This window comes from Periplaneta americana, chromosome 8 (assembly GCF_040183065.1).
Source record: "Periplaneta americana isolate PAMFEO1 chromosome 8, P.americana_PAMFEO1_priV1, whole genome shotgun sequence".
Lineage (NCBI taxonomy): Eukaryota > Metazoa > Arthropoda > Insecta > Blattodea > Blattidae > Periplaneta > Periplaneta americana.
Window position 1 is genome coordinate 43,488,924 of NC_091124.1, and position 19,428 is coordinate 43,508,351.

At 34.3% G+C, this 19,428-nt stretch overlaps 1 protein-coding gene across 4 annotated transcripts in view; it reads left to right on the forward strand.

Moving 5' to 3' along the window:
- The window catches only part of Blimp-1 (PR domain zinc finger protein 1), a 454,433-nt gene that overhangs the window by 237,084 nt on the left and 197,921 nt on the right, over positions 1 to 19,428 (forward strand). For all 4 annotated transcript variants that reach the window (XM_069832827.1, XM_069832830.1, XM_069832829.1 and 1 more), the window contains one exon: positions 10,592 to 10,712. In XM_069832827.1, coding sequence (XP_069688928.1) covers positions 10,704 to 10,712 — 9 coding nt within the window. In that variant the 5' untranslated portion in view covers positions 10,592 to 10,703. The remainder of the gene's footprint in view (positions 1 to 10,591; positions 10,713 to 19,428) is intronic.

Sequence of the window (19,428 nt, forward strand, 5' to 3'; positions counted from 1 at the left end):
TGTAACTTCATCCCTCTTAGCTCCAAATATTTTCCTAAGCACCGTATTCTCAAACACCCTTAACATATGTTCCTCTCTCAAAGTGAGAGTCCAAGTTTCACAACCATACAGAACAACCGGTAATATAACTGTTTTATAAATTCTAACTTTCAGATTTTTTGACAGCAGACTGGATGATAAAAGTTTCTCAACCGAATAATAACAGGCATTTCCCATATTTATTCTGTGTTTAATTTCCTCCCGAATATCATTTATATTTGTTACTGTTGCTCCCAGATATTTGAACTTCTCCACCTCTTCAAAAGATAAATTTCCAATTTTTATATTTCCATTTCGTACAATATTCCCATCACGAGACATAATCATATACTTTGTCTTTTCGGGATTTACTTCCAAACCTATCTCTTTACTTACTTCCAGTAAAATTCCGGTGTTTTCCCTAATCGTTTGTGGATTTTCTCCTAACATATTCACGTCATCCGCATAGACAAGAAGCTGATGTAACCCGTTCAATTCCAAACCTCTCTGTTATCCTCGACTTTCCTAATGGCATACTCTAGAGCAAAGTTAAAAAGTAAAGGTGATAGTGCATCTCCTTGCTTTAGCCCACAGTGAATTGGACAGAAACTGACCTATACGAACTCTGCTGTACGTTTCACTGAGGCACATTTTAATTAATCGAACTTGGGAATACCAAATTCAATAAGAATATCATATAAAACTTCTCTCTTAATCGAGTCATATACCTTTTTGAAATCTATGAATAACTGATGCACTGTAGCTGAATAACCTACAGTTGAAAAATCGTTAAATAAAATACTAGGGCTCTACTACTACCAGTAGACTACTGCTACTGCTCCTATATGGTGGGCCGTGGGAAATAGTATATTTAATATTTGTAGTAATGCAGTTAGGCTCTAACAATACCTGTTGGCGACATTTGTCTTTTCCAGACCAAACACACATTATTGCCCTTCAGTTCGCCATGAATCTTTGGTCGGCTGAGATCAGAATCCGGGCTGTGGAAGCCTTTATTCGTGGTAATAGCGTTCTTGCCGTTCAGAGAAACTTGCGTTATGGGGAGAACTTTCATTGCTGTGTTCCAGAGAGGAAAACGATATCCGCTTAAGTCAGTCTGTGGCAATGTTTTTTTTTAGTGTTATGTTATACATATTTTTGCAGTCATAAAACAAATTTTGTGCAATAATAAAGTAGTTATTTATGATACAACTTCGTAAAGGCTTTCTTTCTGGCAAGAATGGAAAATTTGTGAAACGAGGCTTCTTCCACGAGGGTCAAAAAGATAATTTTATGAATGTGTATCATAATTTTTTTTCTACGATATGACAGATTTACATTAGATAAATATTTCAAGTTGGAGAGGGTATAAGATCACGATTTCACGGCCATCTGAATTCAGAACCATAAAGGATTAAGTATCCATGGAATTACAGTTTGTTTTGTTCATAATCACGATTTCATGGCCGTCTAAACCGACTGAATAATCAACAAAGCGGTTAGGAATAGTTCAATGATAAATAATCTTGTTGCAACTACAGATATAACTTCAGATTAATAAGGGCTAAAATGTAGATATGAATGTTAAATTTGTTACTTATTTGTGTTACGTGTAACATTTAAGTAATGAAGGATCGAGGTAATGCATTAATTTCTTACTGAATGAAGTTTGTACATTGCATATTGCATTTTCTTTGGCTGTGAACAAAGTGATTACATTGGTTACTCACTTATTTACGCACTAGTGTTTTAAAGGCTCGCTTTACGCACTGATAACAGTGGGGAAAATGCAACTTTAAATATGCACTGTCACAGAAAAAATACAGTACAATACCTGAAAGCAGTAATTAAATATTCATGAAGATTTACATTGTGTCGATCAGTCCGCTGGGTTAGCTCTGTGATAGCGTATCTTTATTTTATTCATTTTATTGGGTTATTTTACGACGCTGTATCAACATCTAGGTTATTTAGCGTCTGAATGAAATGAAGGAGATAATGCCGATGAAATGAGTCCGGGGTCCAGCACCGAAAGTTATCCAGCATTTGCTCGTATTGGGTTGAGGGAAAACCCCGGAAAAAACCTCAACCAGGTAACTTACCCCGACCGGGATTCGAACCCGGGCCGTCTGGTTTCGCGGCCAGACGTGCTGACCGTTACTGCACAGATGTGGACGGTAGCGTATCTGCCTCCAGACTAGCCGACCCGATTTCGATCCCCGGCAGAGTCACAAATTCATGTAAAATATCTACCTCGGGAAGGTGGCGGTGCACAACTTCTAATCAAGAGATTGTGCACCAATATGCCTGGGTTAAATCCAAAATCTCTCCGCAGTGCATATGAAGAGAAGACATGTCACTGTTGATAGTGATTCGTCCGTCGGACGGGGACGTTAAGCCTGGCGGCCCCCTTGGTGCTATTCCACAGAAATAGGCTATGTGTCTTCCTCATCTTCATCATCATCACTCATTCTAAACACTACAGTAACACGAACACTTACACATATACTCACCCTAGTATACGACATAACTCTCCACAAATACTGGGTGTTCATTTCAAAGTGTGTCATGATGTCACTGTTGATGAGTCAGCGATTTGAAGCGAGTTTCAGCTTTTGTGTCAGAGAAGTTGCCTATTAATCAAGGCGTTCAATCTGAACTTGAGAACGTGTATGGTATAACTTGAACGTCGTAGCAACAGATGGCGGTCTGTACGGTCTGTGTGCTACCATAACCTCTTTCGAACTGTGTTTTGCGCGGGCAAGTCTTACGCAGGGTATTTATCATCGGTTGTTTACGGCAACATTCCACAATACAAATCAAATGCTCCGTGTCCATGTTGACCGTCGTCAACAAATACGTAAGCAATCGTCTTAACCCACTCCCCATATCCCGACAGTAAGAAAAAACTCACCTTAGTACATGTTTCGAAACAGTTCACATGCCTGCCACTACCGGCGTTACCGTACGTATCGGTAAGTACTCTTCAGAATGAACCCCGTACTTGCTAGGCAACTTCTCTGGCAGATAAGTAATACACCTCTGCGGAAGTGTAGGAAGATTGAATTCTCTAGGCTCATCGACTAGCCACGTGACGGCATACAGCGAGCCATGACACACTTTGAACTGAACACCCAGTACACATCATGCACAGCGTAGCCCGCCGAAGTGGTTTGGAACTAGAAAATGGGTCATAGTCCTGCCATCTATCCGCAAAATACGGAACCCGAATCACATAAAGTGAAGGGGGTAAGTATTAGATACATACATACATACATACATACACGCAAGCACGCACATACATACATACATACATACATACATACATACATACATACATACATACATACATACATACATACATACATACATACATACATACATACATACATACATACATACATACATACATTGTTTATGTCTTAAGTTACAGTTAGAAAGTAAAAGTACAGTATTACAATCAAGTAATATAGCAGAATTATGTAGAAGCAATGTGAAAATTATCTTGTAAAAGTCGTCAGGATCTTAAAACTTATTCTTTGTTGTTGTGGCGTTATCATCCTGCCAGCTGTCTTCTGGACATTTCTCGGCATGGCTGAATATGTCAGTGAAGAACTCATTCAGAATCCTGAGACTTCCAAGAATTAAAACTATCTGTAGATACTAACTCATCACTAATATTTGAATAATTTGTATATGTTACCACATCATACTTTGACTTTAAATGCAGTAGCCTATCTTCTCTAGTTGCATGATCATATGCAGCCATTATACGAAGTAGCTAGCTTGTTCATCTGCCCTAGAGGCATACCCACTAGAAATTCGTGATTTTGCTTGAAGTTATTCTTTGGTTTTCTGCAGATAATACGAAGATATCAGCTGGATATTTTCTTTATAATCTATCTTCAGGATCCTCCAGAGATTACTATACATCTGAAAAGTGTAAGACTTTTATAATTAATAACAATTTGTAATTAATGACAAACATCATTTAAATAGTATATTACGATACAAGGTTGTGAAGTGCTTTTTACGAAATCGAGGAAAAGTTTGAAAAACGAGCATTGTAGCATACATAGAAGGCAGTGGTTTTCATTAGAACACTAGAACAGTTATTTGTAATATTTCAACATGCTTATCTAGGTTGCCAACTCTGAATTCGGTCAAATCAACTTTCAATCCTGGCGGCCGTTTGCTGTAACGACGATAAAACACACTATCGTGCAAAAAAAAAAAAAAAAAAAAAAAAAAGGATTTCATTCATTCTTGTTTCGGCTTTCCTATTTCTTTGTCGGACGTCAAAGCTCTCTTCTGCCCTTTGACTGTCGGTTCAAGTTCCTTACGACAATCTTCTATTTTGTATATTCTGTAGATTTTATTTTAAATTTTCTTTGTGTTAATTCATTTCCTCTTCAAGCTGTTGCATGATCAATATACTCCAAATACTTTTAAGCTTCATACATATTCAAAATTACATTTCTGTAGCTTAGGTTTCATTTTTCTTCTTCTTGGAGTTCAGCATACCTCTGACACTAAAACGAAGTGTACAGGTAAACCGTAAGGCAGAGATCCCTGTAGCTGTGAAGGCAGTGTCTACTGCGAAAGACGATCCTCAAGTCCATTAGTTCGATCCTCCGTGCTAGAGGTTGTGAGTGAGGCCTGTAACACCACAAATATAAATTTGTAACTCAGCAGCATGGGCAATCACTCAAATGGATATGAAACCGACGAAGCAATTAAAATTATAGCTAATTAAACATAGGGTCTGAAGGAGACTTATCGAAAGTGTCCAAAATTCGAGGCTTTTAACCTCAAGGCCAGACTGTAAGTTTTGGCACGGCAAAGCATCGCACTGGCCAGGACCTTGATCTATGGTGCAGCCAAGTTCAGACCGCTCATTTGACATTAGCAAGGCTCAAACGCAGGTATCAAAACGCACTCTCAACTGTCTGTGTACAGACAGACGATAATGCAACATTTACGTTTACTTGGAAACGTCGTTTCCTCGTAACCATTACTCGTAACAGTGTCATGTAAACGTAAAAATATTCCACAAGCTTCTCTAATTATAAAATAAGTAATAAAACAAGAAAAGTAATTTAAATTAAAAGAGAAAATTAAAAACATACCGAATGTTTTATTTCATTCAATTCGCCGTGAATAACTTATCATAAGTCATACCATGAGAGGCTTTGAGATTACCGATAAATTTACGAGCAATCTTAGTATGTTGCAGTTAGCCTACTTTATAATCGGAACATTTTTCAATATATGACACAGTCAAATTAATAAAACTCTGTTAGAGTCGACGGCAATTCGGAAGGCGGTAGTCTGCTAGCGTTTGCGTCGAGAGAGACAGATAGAGAGAGCAAGGCAGCGTACAACATTGCCACATCGTACTTCACGAGCACGTGCTATACAAATAGCGCAGGAGAGAATTTAAATTATCAAAAGACAATAATGACCTTAGCCGTTGATTATTGTAAGCATGACACCAAAAAACGCTCTTTCCTTCACTAACAATATTCTTTGCACGGTTCTCAATCCCACGCCACATGCTTCTGCAATCGTTTCTTGCGCGCTGGCAACGTTGCTGCCAGCATCAAGATGGTCGGCAGCGTTCTGCTCGTCAACGTTTTTAAAATGTACAACTTAAAAAAACTATTTTCCGCACCTGCATGTTCAATACTTGTCTTTTTACAGTCTCTTCTTCCATTTATTTATCTTACAGACACACAGAAAATGTTAGTTTTACTTATTCAGTGTATTGAAACAATCACACGTGAAGAAACGAACTCGGGAAGTACTTGTTATAGACTGATTCCGATTGGTTCTACTGTACAAGCTTGTGACGTCACATACCAGAAATGCTACGGCGCATATAGCAGCTGACCGCCTTCCGAAATGCCGTCTAGTCTAAGAGAATAAAATTCAATTCTAAAAAAACTTACTGCCTGAATAATTCTTAGTAGGCCTACCGGTACTCATTAATATTGTGAAAAATAAATAATTAATTAATAAGTGTTTTGACAGTTAATAGTAGCGTTATTTAGTAAAAAGAGCCTCAATTTTCCCTACCATACAACAAACATTGCATGATATATCATATGACTGTTAAAATTTTTAATTTCCTAAATAAAGGATTACAACGAGTTTTAGTTTTCATATTGCACATTAATCTTGTAACTCTTTTCTGTGGTATTAAAGTTTGACATTCGGGTCATTACTCCAAACAAGAATTCTATTCTATGTTATTTGTTTAAATTTTAAAAAATGTTTTCTGTAATTCAGGATCCCTGTGTTCACTGATATTCTTCTGCTGATGTCATTGTTTACTGTTTATTGGTCTGACCTATAACAACTATTGTAAGCAAAATAAACCATTTTCAGCATCTGTAGATTAATTTGATATTTGCAGATTTCTTATGTTTTTTTGTAATGAAGTTCAAAAACAGTTATCTATCACGGCAAACTAAATACTATTGCCACTACTCAGAGCGGAAATACGAAACAACAATACTCAACCTCAAAAGTAAGATAAGCTGAAACGTTACATTAACAGAATAAAAACACGAAAGGTTTTTACAGGCATTTATTTATTACTTGAAGTTACTGTTATTGAAAGCGCAATTTTCGAAGTTAAATTTTGTTGGCATTTCTTGATTTTCTATGATTGACACTGAAGTGGGCTGGACTGAGCTGGAGATAGAGAGAGTAGCAGTGGCATGGCTAGGATTTCGTAATTTCTCTACCATCGATGAATGATGCTGTTTACCCATCTGCAGATAGGGTTTCAGTGATGCTGCATTGGCGTGGCTTGTCATTTGTATTAATTCTTTTTCCTATAAAATCAACCCGGACCATATTTGATCCCACTCTTCATACCTGTCCAGTATTGTATGAGGCGTCTTACGAAGAAACACAACTGTGATTGGTTGATTTAAGGCGGTTCAGAAATTTTATTGACCAATATCGCAAATTCATCCTATACGTTGAATATCTTTGTCCCATTTGCTGTGGACACCTTCGGTCCTTGGAGTCATGACGCTAAAGTTTTGGTATCTCAAATCGGCCAAATTTTGATCTCCATTACTGGTGATCGCCGTTGCACTACTTATTTGCGTCAACGCATGAGTATTGCTATTCAACGCGGAAATGCAATGAGCGTTTTGGGTACTCTTCCAGAGTCCAGCCCTTTGGACGAACTTTTTCTCCTGTAAAATTTGTTATCTCTATGTAAATATTTATATTTAGTTTTTATATATGTGTAATTGTAACGGTGAAAATATCGTTAATCAAATAATTTTTTATTTATTTTTTTTTTCATACGTGTATATTATTTTTGGGAGCGTTTTTTGTAAGTAATTTTATGAGGTTGTTATTGATATGTTAATTTCATTAAGATAAATCTCTAAATATAGTCAACTGAGTGGGCAAACGATCCATTTTATTGTCAAGAAATAAGGAAATTAAAGGTTTACTTGCACTTGTATTACTGTAATTATAATTACAATAAAATTATAGGGCATATATTTAACTTCATTACTGCTGTTGTTACTTTTGGTATATATTTTTTAAATAAAAATCTATATTATGTATTTTTCCATTTCAAGTCTGATGAGTATATGCCCAGAAATTTGGCATTATCACTGTTAGGTCACACGCTGTGGAGTAACGGTTAGCATGCTTGACTGTGAAACGAGGGGCCCCGGGTTCAAGTCCTAGCTGGGACAAGTTGCCTGATTGAAGATTTTTCCGGGGTTTTCCCTCAACCCATTAAGAGCAAATGCTGGGTAACTTTCGGAGTTGGACCCTGGACTCATTTCGCGAGCATGATCACCTTCATCTCACTCCTACGTTAGATAAATCATAGCAATTGATAAAGCGTCGTAAAATAACATATTTAAAAAAGTTGTTAGAATTTAAGGAAATGATTTTAAGTCACCAGTTCTTGGCAAAATTTAAGGATATGTCTAGGGAAATTAAAAACTTCGAAGGCGTTTATTAGGGGTAGTTCAGGAATAAAAAGAAAGAAATTATAAATGCCCATAAATGCGGTAATAAAATATAAATGTTTATTACTTACAGTCGTCCAGTTAAAACCGTGGTCTCTGCAACTAGATAATATCATTGTCGTGTGCCATATCCTGCCCTATCAGTTTTATTTGCTCAAACAACATACACGTATATTAACAGTAGAAAAAAGGACTTTATAATCAAAGTAGGAACTATAAATTGAACTTCATTTAAATGCCTACAATATATTTTTAATAAAAAAAATTGAGAATGAATTTCGTTGCTGTAAACTAACACAATCGAGCACATATTTATATTTTCAATACATATCAAACCTATCGTGTAATCAGGAACTAGGTGGTAATACGAGTATATAGATAAGTACTGAAAAATAATCACGGCTGTGATTAGTTTTCATCAAACTTTTTCTTAAACGTTATTGGGCGACATTAAATGAGTGAAGTAGTCTATATAAATTAATATAAAGTCTGTGTGCAGACGTTTTTATTGATCTATTTATTTATTTACAGTATAACCTCTATTATCCATTGTAATGAAGGGGATGGAATTAACGGTTAATCGAAAAAGTCGGATAATCCGTACCATGGAAGATTTTGTAATTTCCTTCGTGGTATTGTATTTAACTCGCTATTTAGTGGATCAGAAGTTCACTAATTTAAGACTGGTTGTCAACTACGGGTTTTTAGGAGACAAGAAAGCCCTTTGTATTGACTGTCTCAGGAAAGATAGGAATAAAGGAGGTCTCATTTTGTAGATTCACATACTTTTTTACACTTTATTCTTTTAAATCGCGCAGTTGTAACTCCAATCTCGTATTCTGATGAGAGATGAGCCACAGTTTCTCTTTCTCAAACCATTCAATTATTTCCATTTTTTCGATACTTAGCACAACACGTTTTCTGTTAGCGCCCGTGGAAGACATTTTATATGCAAGTTATATTATAGAACGTCAATTCGAACAGTAGACAATGCTGTGTAACGATAAGGCTTGTAATGACGGTCTCTAGCAAAAACATATGTAGAATCTACTAATATGATGTACAAAACAGTACTTCATATAAGTTATTTATTTCTGAAGAAAATAAAGAGCGAGAAATAGGCAGTCGGATAATCCGCCAATCGGTTTATAGGGTGACGGATAATTGGGGTTCTACTGTATCTTCAGATTTATTTATTTACGTATTTACTTACTTATTTAGATAATTAATTAATTAATTTATTTATTTATTTATTTGTTGGTTTGTCTATTTATTTATTTATTTATTTATTCATTCATTCATTCATTCACTCATTCATCAACTTAGGCTACCTACTTATGTATGCATGTATGTATTTACTTATTTATTTACATATTTGCTTATTTATTTACTTTATTTATTTATTTATTTATTTATTTATTTATTTATTTATTTGTTTATTTATTTAGTTATGTATTTACTTATTTCATTTATTTATTTATTTGTTTATTTATTTATTATTTACTTATTTATTTATTTATTTATTTATTTATTTATTTATTTATTTATTTATTTATTTATATTCTGAATATTTTCGAACGTGAATAGTAGGGCCTATCATATAATTTTCATTCTTCATAGTTTTCTGCCCAAGCGCAGGTCTTTCACTGAAAATCCAGCATTTTCCAATCTTATATATCATTAAGTAGTATTTAAAACTAATAAATTAATTTTCATTAACATGGCTCCTTGAGCAACAGTGTTAGCTCATCCTAGCTATTTCACCGATTAAGCAAGATTTCGTAATATCTCTGATGTGGCAATCTAGCATTGTTCATAACCTTAGCCACGTTCTCGAACGCTTCAATTGCCCGAAGCGCTATCCCATTACTAGATAGAAATGTCAGCTGACACATTTGGCAGAATGGGCGGGAATACAGATCTATGCAGATGTTACGGTTGTTTTATTTTGACAATGTTCCGGGGGTTTTTTGTTCTCCTAGTTTTTTTTTTCCGTTAATACATGTATTCATGTTTGCTTTATTAGTGTTTGCAACAAACTGGTGATCTGCTTACAGTAATTCTTTTATTTTGGGAAAATAGTATCTTGAATGGGTGAAGTATTAACCAACTCTACTCTTGGGGTTGCGTGGTTACCTATTGACTTAGAATGAAACAAACCTCAAAGCTCTTGAAAAATTAATTTACTCTATATTTGCAGTGCAAAAAGTATAGTAGAAATTATACAGTAGTTGCAATAATTTTAGATATAGAATCGTGCAAAAATTGTATGCAATACACAGCTATTAAGTACGTAGTAGAATCTCGGAAGTAGAAAAGAATCGACTTCGTTTCGTATTTTCTAACTTTTCGTCGATTCTGTTATAATGTACTTACCACACTTGTACCGCAAAAAAATTATTAAATTCAATATATTATTTTTTATTTTTACATAGTAACGATTTCTTTGTTTCTGTATTAAATAGCCTATTTCTTGTATCAATGGCAACGTGAACTTCTATGTAAGGTACCTGCATTTAGAAGTGTGAAACTCACAATGATTTGCTTTTCTTTTTTAGGAAGAAGTGAATTCTGTTGAACTCGTGCCAGGAATCCCAAGGCACTATGACAACAGAAATGGTCCCATGGCGGAAGTAGTTCTCAGCTGACATCTGCCGGAATCTTTGGACCATGCGCAAGGTGAGTAATGCGATGGTTGGACCTTTGTTGAAGCTTTTGGAAGTGGCCACAAATTTGAGTCGATATTGCAGCTTTAGTTTAGACACACCTGAAACTACTTTCAAAACTTTATGTAACTAACGAATTCTAAAATAACAACGTATTAATTAATGTTTCTCTTAATATACCTAAAAATTAAACTTTACCTGTCAACCTGAATTGCAATGGAAATGCAGTAAATGGTCCTAAGATGTAGTTTGCAGGAACGGTGACGCTTTTCTGGTCGGTAATACAGATATAGTCAGCCAATGTATACCACATTTATTAAATGCAGTTATATTAGAAATTAAAATAAACTTATGAAATAACATGTAAATATAAAATAACACTTTTAATTGTAATGAAAATCACAACACAAATTATGCCATAGATGACATTTTGGGCAAACGTTGGAAGGTGATCACAAATTTCAAGTCGATAAAACAGCTGTTACATCTTCATTTACATTAATTTTAATAATATCATAAATTAAATTTTTAGAAACAGAAGCACACGAATGACAACGAATACATTGATCTCAATTGAATCAAATAAATTCATAATTTTTTCATGTCGTTGATATTAATACGAAATTAACTCGTATTTTTATTTGTCTAAATAAATCTAAGGTCAAATTTTTAAAGAATATTGCTTACACGCTCTTGTTCATTTAATATTAAATAGCGACTTCGAAATAACTAATTTAATGCACAAACATAACCCCTGAAATGTAATCCGAGACGGGAAACTAGCGACAACGGTTTTAGCTTACAGTAAACTGTTGAATTTATCTTTTACAAAATTTTCGCTAGTATCTTCTGTAACAGTTACTAAGAATCTCCAATAGATGTCCGTTCTATTCATCTGAAGCTAAGAGTAGATGCACACCAAAGAGCGTCGGCAACAGTATTTCATTTGATAATGTGGATTTATCTTTTTGTTTGTTTTTTATAATTTTTATTTTCTGCTTAATTTTCAGTTCAAAATGATACATTAAATCTTTATCAATATGAACTAACACCACATTCGTTGGAGGCATATTACTTTAACGAAGAACTATAAATATTCACTTATTAATTTTCATATGACTGGATTATTTTTGACGTTTTGCAAAAGAAACTTAGATATAGCAAACGAGTGCAACTTTTCAGTCCTCTGCAGTATAATGAAGCGAGTCCTCTGGGATCATAACTTACAATATCAAAAAAAAAATATATATATATATATATATATATATATATATATATATATCTATATATATTCTTTAATAATTCATGACCTTATATGAAATAACTATTTTACTTAAAACATTCATTAATATTCAGAATTATAATAGATAGCATATTTGAAATTATTCTGCCAAATGGTAATTAGTGAGATGTAAGTTTTTAATTACCAAAAAATAAGTTTTTGGATATTGTGAGTTGTTATTCTAGAGGACTCAACATTAATTTGAAAGAAAACTACTTGTTTTGACCTATAGCTATCGGATAAAAAGTATGGCATAGTAATTTCTTAGGTAAATTATTTTTAAGACAAGTAATTACATTGAATTGTGGTGCTATAATTTTATATGACTCAATATAAAGACTTGAAATAAAGAGGTCTTATGCGACCCTAGTGGCGGGATACTGAACTAAGCGACCTGTTTGCACGAAAATTAAATTCCCTTCCATAATATACTAACGTAGGCTCCGACCTAAATTATGACAATACAAAGAATCAATGCCAATGAAATAATGAAATAAAAGGTGTGCTTAAATTCCCACAAGATCTCTCTGCATTCTTCATTCGAACTCAGTTACGTAACAGTCAGGAAGATATTTTTTTCACCGAGTTTGGCACTGCATATAAATATTGCTATATACCCAGTTTTCTAGAGAAACCTTAATAAATTATACAAAAACCCATTCTTATTACATAGCATGAACAAGGCAGTACATAAAGTTAATGAAATGGTTACGAATCACACATAACTATTACTGTTGGTGGAGGGATAATTGCATGTTTCCTGCACTGAAATCGGCCTTCTACAGTTTCTACCATCTTTGGAAACCATGGTACAAGTACAAAATGTTGCCAGAAGGTGTCGGGAACATGTAGTCACCGTTGAAACTTTGATTTTATGTGGGAAATTCAAAACTAATGAAACCGTAGTCTAGGTCGCAATTAATTCTTTCAATTGTAACAGATCTAACGTTAATCATAAGGTATTTGAAACGAAATTTTAAAGTCATGTGGCATGAGTATATTGGAAAACACGTGAACCATGTATTTATGTATGAAGGACATGATATGGCGACTTTAGAATGCAATGGCGAATATTGATTGTTACAAGAAACTATCAATGTAAAATTAAGACTCAGAAATAATCAATATAAATGTGATTGTGTGACAGTTAAGACATAAAATTTAGAACTCTTTACTGTAATGTAGAAACAGATCAGCAAAATTATGATGATGCAGTAATATCTCCAAAACTTCGATAAATCACTCATAGTTCAAAGTAATGGTTAAAAAATTTCACAACATGATCCATGCACGTTTCCGCTCTGTTGACTACAGTACACAGTATTGTTGCTTTTCTGAGGTCGTCTTGTTATTTTCCCCGAACGGTGGATCGGGTGTGCTGGTCACGAGTATTGGCCACCAAGATCCCCAGATTTTACTCCTATCGATTTTTGTCTGTGGGGGTGAATAGGAGACGAAGTGTACAAAAGAAGTTAACACATGAGATGAATTGATTGCTTGCATTGTATTTAATGCTGTCCTCATAAAAAACGAAAAGATGATCTCAGAAAAGCAACACTTACTGTTGTCAATAGAGAGGAAAAGTGCACTGAAGTCGGTGTTGGAATTTTTTAATCATTGCTTTGAACTATTGAAATATATGGATGCAATATAAATAAAGAAAAAGTGTAATAATTAAGTTGTCCTTCATTCTTACCACTTACACTTGTTGTGCGCAATAGCCAAACAGCTCTATCTCCACTTATTTACAAATGGCTTTTGTAGGTTCATTGCCGCCCTCACATAAGCCCGCCATCGGTCCGTATCCTGAGCAACATTAATTCAATCTCTATAATCATATCCCACCTCCTTCAAATCCATTTAAAAATTACCCTCCCATCTACGCCTCGGTCTCCCCAAAGGTCTTTTTCCCTCTGGCCTCCCAATTAACTCTCTATATGCATTTCAGGTTTCGCCCATACGTGCTACATGCCCTGCCCATCTCATATGTCTGGATTTAATGTTCCTAATTCTGTCAGGTGTAGAGTTCAATGCGTACAGTTCTGTGTTGTGTAACTTTCTCCATTCTCCTGTAACTTCATCCCTCTTAGACCCAAATATTTTCCTAAGCACCTTATTCTCAAACGCCCTTAATCTCTGTTCATCTCTCAAAGTAAGAGTCCAAGTTTCACAACCATAAAGAACAACCGGTAATATACTGTTTTATAAATTCTAACTTTCAGTTTTTTTGACAGCAGACTGGATGATAAAAGCTTCTGCCGAATGATAACAGCCATTTCCGATATTTATTCTGCGTTTAATTTCCTCTCGAGTATCATTTATATTTGTTACTGTTGCTACAAGATATTTTAATTTCTCCACCTCTTCGAAGGATAAATTTCCATTTGTTTAAATATATTTCCATTTCTTACATTTCTAGTCACGAGTCATAATCATATACTTTGTTTTTGGGGATTTACCTACTTCCAAACGTATCTCTTAAAATTCCGGCATTTTCCCTAATCGTTTATGAATTTTCTCGTAACATATTCGCGTCATCCGCATAGACAAGCAGCTAATGTAACACGTTCATATCCAAACCGTCTCTGTTATCTTAGACTTTCCTAATGGCATATTCTAGAGCGAAGTTAAAAAAGTACTGTATCTTCACACCATTGAAAATTGAACACATGTTTATGTGAACTTATTTATTTAGGATAATTCATTCTACCTCTACCTAAAATATTTACTATTCCTCCTGAATCAGCCTCTATATTCTTTTGCCCTCTTTTATGGATAAATCTAACAGTCGAAATATTTTAAAGGTTTTTAGGTACAACGAATGGAAAAATGTCAGTCAAAAAATTGTTCTGAATAATTTGGCAATGCTTTTTGCATCGTCTGTAACTGTCCAGTCTGTCCATTTGTTGAAGTTTCCATTTAATTAAAGTACTTTAAATTCATACTAAATGTCTGTTCTATTGTCTATTTTTCTGTGTCGTGTCAGAATAGTTAAGGACTTAATTCCATTTGCTTGCATCCTGTTCCTATCCCTTCCATGCGTTATAATCAAAATGGAGGAATAAACGAAATACAAGTCAGTCAGAAAATTACACGGATGTAGTGTTGACCCAGACATTTATAACAGTATCGTATTTGGTTAATTATCGTGTACAGCAGCAATGAGAGTTTTTTTTTACTGTTTACATACAGGTAATGCTGCAATTATGTCAGTTTTTAGTGATATCTGGGAAGTTTACTGTCTGTCTATATGCGTGTTACCAGAAGGAAATACTAACTTAATATAAACCGCTATTGATGCAATCTTATTTCCTTTTCTTTGCAGTGATTAATGTAGACGCGTGTTGTTACGTATGTGTGTAATTAACAGTCATATTTGTATATGATTATATTTTTTTGCATCATGATCTTTCTCTTTACTTTGAGTTTCACGTAGAAAAACTGACTGACTTCACGTGTAATGTATTAGTTTAGGTTAGGTATGAATACCGTTACAGAACAGGGTACAAAAAGAGAGGAATAAGACATCAGATAAAAGATGAAGTATGAAAGGGAAAAAAAGAAAGAATACTGAGGGAGAGACGCAAATGGCGCAAGGAAGAAGTAAGAATGGAGAGTAATTGAAGTAGCTAGTAACACAGTCTACTATATACAGTCACGAAGCTTGAGTTTTGAGGGTGCTAGAAACAATAGACTGTGACGGTACTATTTTGCATTGCCTGTAATGAGGCGATATTAGCGATCCTAGTGGTGAGCAACTATCTAGTGTTTGCATATTTACTACGTATTGAGCTTCGCGACTGTATATACTAGACTGTGCTAGTAAGGTAAAGGAAATTGAATCGGTTTTTTTTTTAGAAACTCCATAAGTCAAATTTTAACAAAATTGAGTTTACTACTAATTCTTGTTCTACGGAAATAGCCTATATGAGGGGTTCACAACCAGAGTGGACCAAGTCCATCTGGAATAGTTCTGAGACATTGAGTCTTAAAGTTCCTGGGTCATGTTTAGCAACCTTCACCTTTCATAGGAAATGCTGCCCTCTGTGGAGTAACAAATGAGTTATGGATCTTGTTTGTTATGGCAATGAATAAATCTAAGTTTTCTTCATCCGAGATTGTATTAATCCACAAACTGATCACTGGTGGACTTGGTCCACTCTGGTTGTATAAAAATACCACAAGTCAAACTGTATTTCTATTGTGACATGTGCGCTTGAAAATTATGTTTCGTGGAGAAGGCCCACAAGTCAGTGACAAGGCTGACCCAGGATGAACAAAACTATAGCCTAAGCTGTTGTGTTTGGTAAATTAATTATTTTGTATCTGAATTTTGGATTTGTTAAGAATAATGTTGTTGTCTTTTCTGTAATATATTATTATAATAGGTTAATTCATGCGGAACTTTATTCTTTGTGTCATTAATGCCATTTCATAAAGGTTATAGTAAAATTTGTTCACATGAAGCAAAAATTATGAAGTCAGTTTCTAAACACTGGTTTTGATAATCAAATTCGTATTATTTTTAACCAAATTTTCAATTATTTCATGAAATAATGAGATTGTTTTGTTAAATATTTACGAGATTTTTTTTTAGAAACCCCATGTCAAACTTTTCAAAGATGAATATTGTGCCACACTCTATTTAAAAAGTATTCTTTCCATACAGAAATATTCGTTATGTTTTTACCAATATTTCTTCTTAATTCAGCTATCCACTTTTCAGCGGTTGCTGTTAACATTTCCCATTTCAAATATTTCAATTCTTAACTAATGCAGTTCTTTTAAGGGGACACTCAACTATATTTTGGAACTTTTTTCCTATTTGACCAATCTTTTTCAAATTTGGAGAAAAAGTTTAATATACACATGGAAAGTAACATGCAAAATCTCAGCTCATTAGATCCAATAGTTTTCAAAATAAAAAAATATTTCAATTTTTAATCAATCATTAATTGAAATATCACTTTTAATTATCATTTTTTATTTTTTGGCTTTGTGCATTTGACTGTGACTTCTGAATGAATAGGGGAAGAATTCTGCGTATTGATTTAGTTCTGTCACGTAAATTAGTGTAGAAATTTAATTTTTCATTTCTATGACACTTTTTCTCCAATTTTTAAGTTGAGTGTCCACTTAAACAGTTTTTGTGTTTCCCCAAAACTTTGTATTTCGTGACTTAAGGGATTTCTCAAAAAACGGATTCATTTATGGAACAGAAGATATAAACGGCGAGAAAGAGACGAAAAGAAGGAACTGAGTAAGGAAACTGCAAAGAAAAGAAAGTCGAAGTGGTAGGAAGAAAACGAGAAAGCAGGTTTAAAGAAGAGGAAAGAGAGAATAAATGAAGAATAAAAAACGAAAAAGGAATTAACAAAGGAAACAGGTAAACAAATAAAGAATAAAGTACAGAAATACAGCAATAGTGAAACAGAGAAAGAAAGGGAAAAATAAGCGGAGGAGGAATTTAAAAAGTGATAGGCAATACATTTAATCCCTGTAATTGCGTGAAATGTTTATGTTGTTTGCGATTGTTATTGTGAGCATGGTTGGGATTGTAAGGATGTTTGGGATTTGAAATAAAAGTTTGATATTTCTTTTAATTTCTATCTTCATATTCCCCGCATTTAGATTTAACAAGGCGGAGCCTTCTCGTTAACTACTTCACAATCGCTTCCTCATTCATGAGGCCTAGTCTCCAGACAACAATGCAATTGATAGTCGAAACGATTCACACATCAATATGACGCCAATGAGTTGTTTGAAATTGTAATGAATAATGTGTCATTACAGAGAATGGAATTAATTTGAGAATTAATACCACAGTTAAGTACTTTAGAATTAGACTATGTTAAAATAACTATTTTTGTCTATATACTGCCCGCATTTATTAATCACGCCTATTTGTATACGAATAATAATGTTTTATTAAATTAAAAATAATTTCAATATTTCGTTAAGCTTTTACACGTTAAAAGATTTCACGTTAATCTTTTGCTACCACTTAAATGAAAGACGTATCGAAATACGCGTTCACTTGTTAGGGTAATTAATACGTCATAGCTATTGTTGGAATTCCTATATAAAGAGGAGGCATCTCGGATGGCTGGGTGGTTTCTTTCAGGAAATGCAGCGCTGCACATAACCCAGAGAACAACAAAATAATAGAAGTGCACGGCGCATATTACGACTGGGAAGCAGAGAACAAATGGTGCGCTCCTGGTGGCTGTGAAGCTTAATATTTGACAATTTGAGCGCGATATTAATGAATGTTATTATTTTTGTGCGAGATCGTGCGTATTTGCTTGGTTTCCGCACAAAACCAATCCGCGGAAAGTATAAAATTCCACATTCAGTATTCCCAACCTAACACACATAACAATTTCCCTCTTCTTACCGCTTAAGTGACATATTCATTTTACTGCTTTAGGCTTTTAACATATTATTTTTAGAGACGTTCAATATAGTAATAATTATAAATTGGAAACTTACCACTGCAATTTCACCTAAATTGCACTGTTAATTATTCTTTTTAAATATTTGCAAAAAATTAAGTAAACTCTACAACTCCACTAAAGTTACTGCATTCGTGATGCAAGTAACATTAAGGAAGCCGTGAAAAAATCAACAAGTTACATAACCTTACCGTCTGTTTTAAGTTCGCATTTATAGACTGGGGGGGGGGGAAAGACAGACGTATATCACGGCCTGCTGGAGTATAGTAAATACAGAAAACATTTTAAAGCAACAATGTTAAAGATAGGTATTTTTGTTTTCCAAAATTGCCGTCATTGAACAGAAACCAAGATGGAGATTTCATTGCAACTAAATAAAAATTCCTCTTTCAGATATGTAATAAACGATCTTCGCACAAAATAATGTACGATACACGAGCGGTATGTCTTCTTTCAATTCTCGGAAATTAAAAAAGCTCAACTACGTTTCGCTTTTTCAAACTTTTCCTCGAACATGAAAACTTCAACATACCGCTCTTGTAATGCATATTACTATTGTGTGTTTATGTTATTTAATTAAGATAATAAGTAAAAAATTTCAACAAAGAATATAAAAGTATTAATAAAATAGTTGTTCTGATGAAATTTTCACTTATTTTCTTAATTAAATAACATAAACATACAAAAGACTCACAAAAGTCATCAGGCTCTCGTCTCAAAATAAATATGGCGGCTATTTTGTTGTTCTGTGTGGCTTTCTGTTGCCTGCGGGATATATCTCGTATACAACGGTGCTTCCCACTAGCATCCGATCAGAAAATTCCATTGAAACGTTTAGCGCTTCTGGTGATCGGGCAACAAAACAACGGCTTGCACAGTCTTGCTACCGGAAACTCCTCTCTCAGTTTCACCCCCTGACATAACCTCTTAAAATATAAAAACAAATGAGGATGGATCCCCTAACACAATAAGTAGGTCAATAGGTTGCGCAT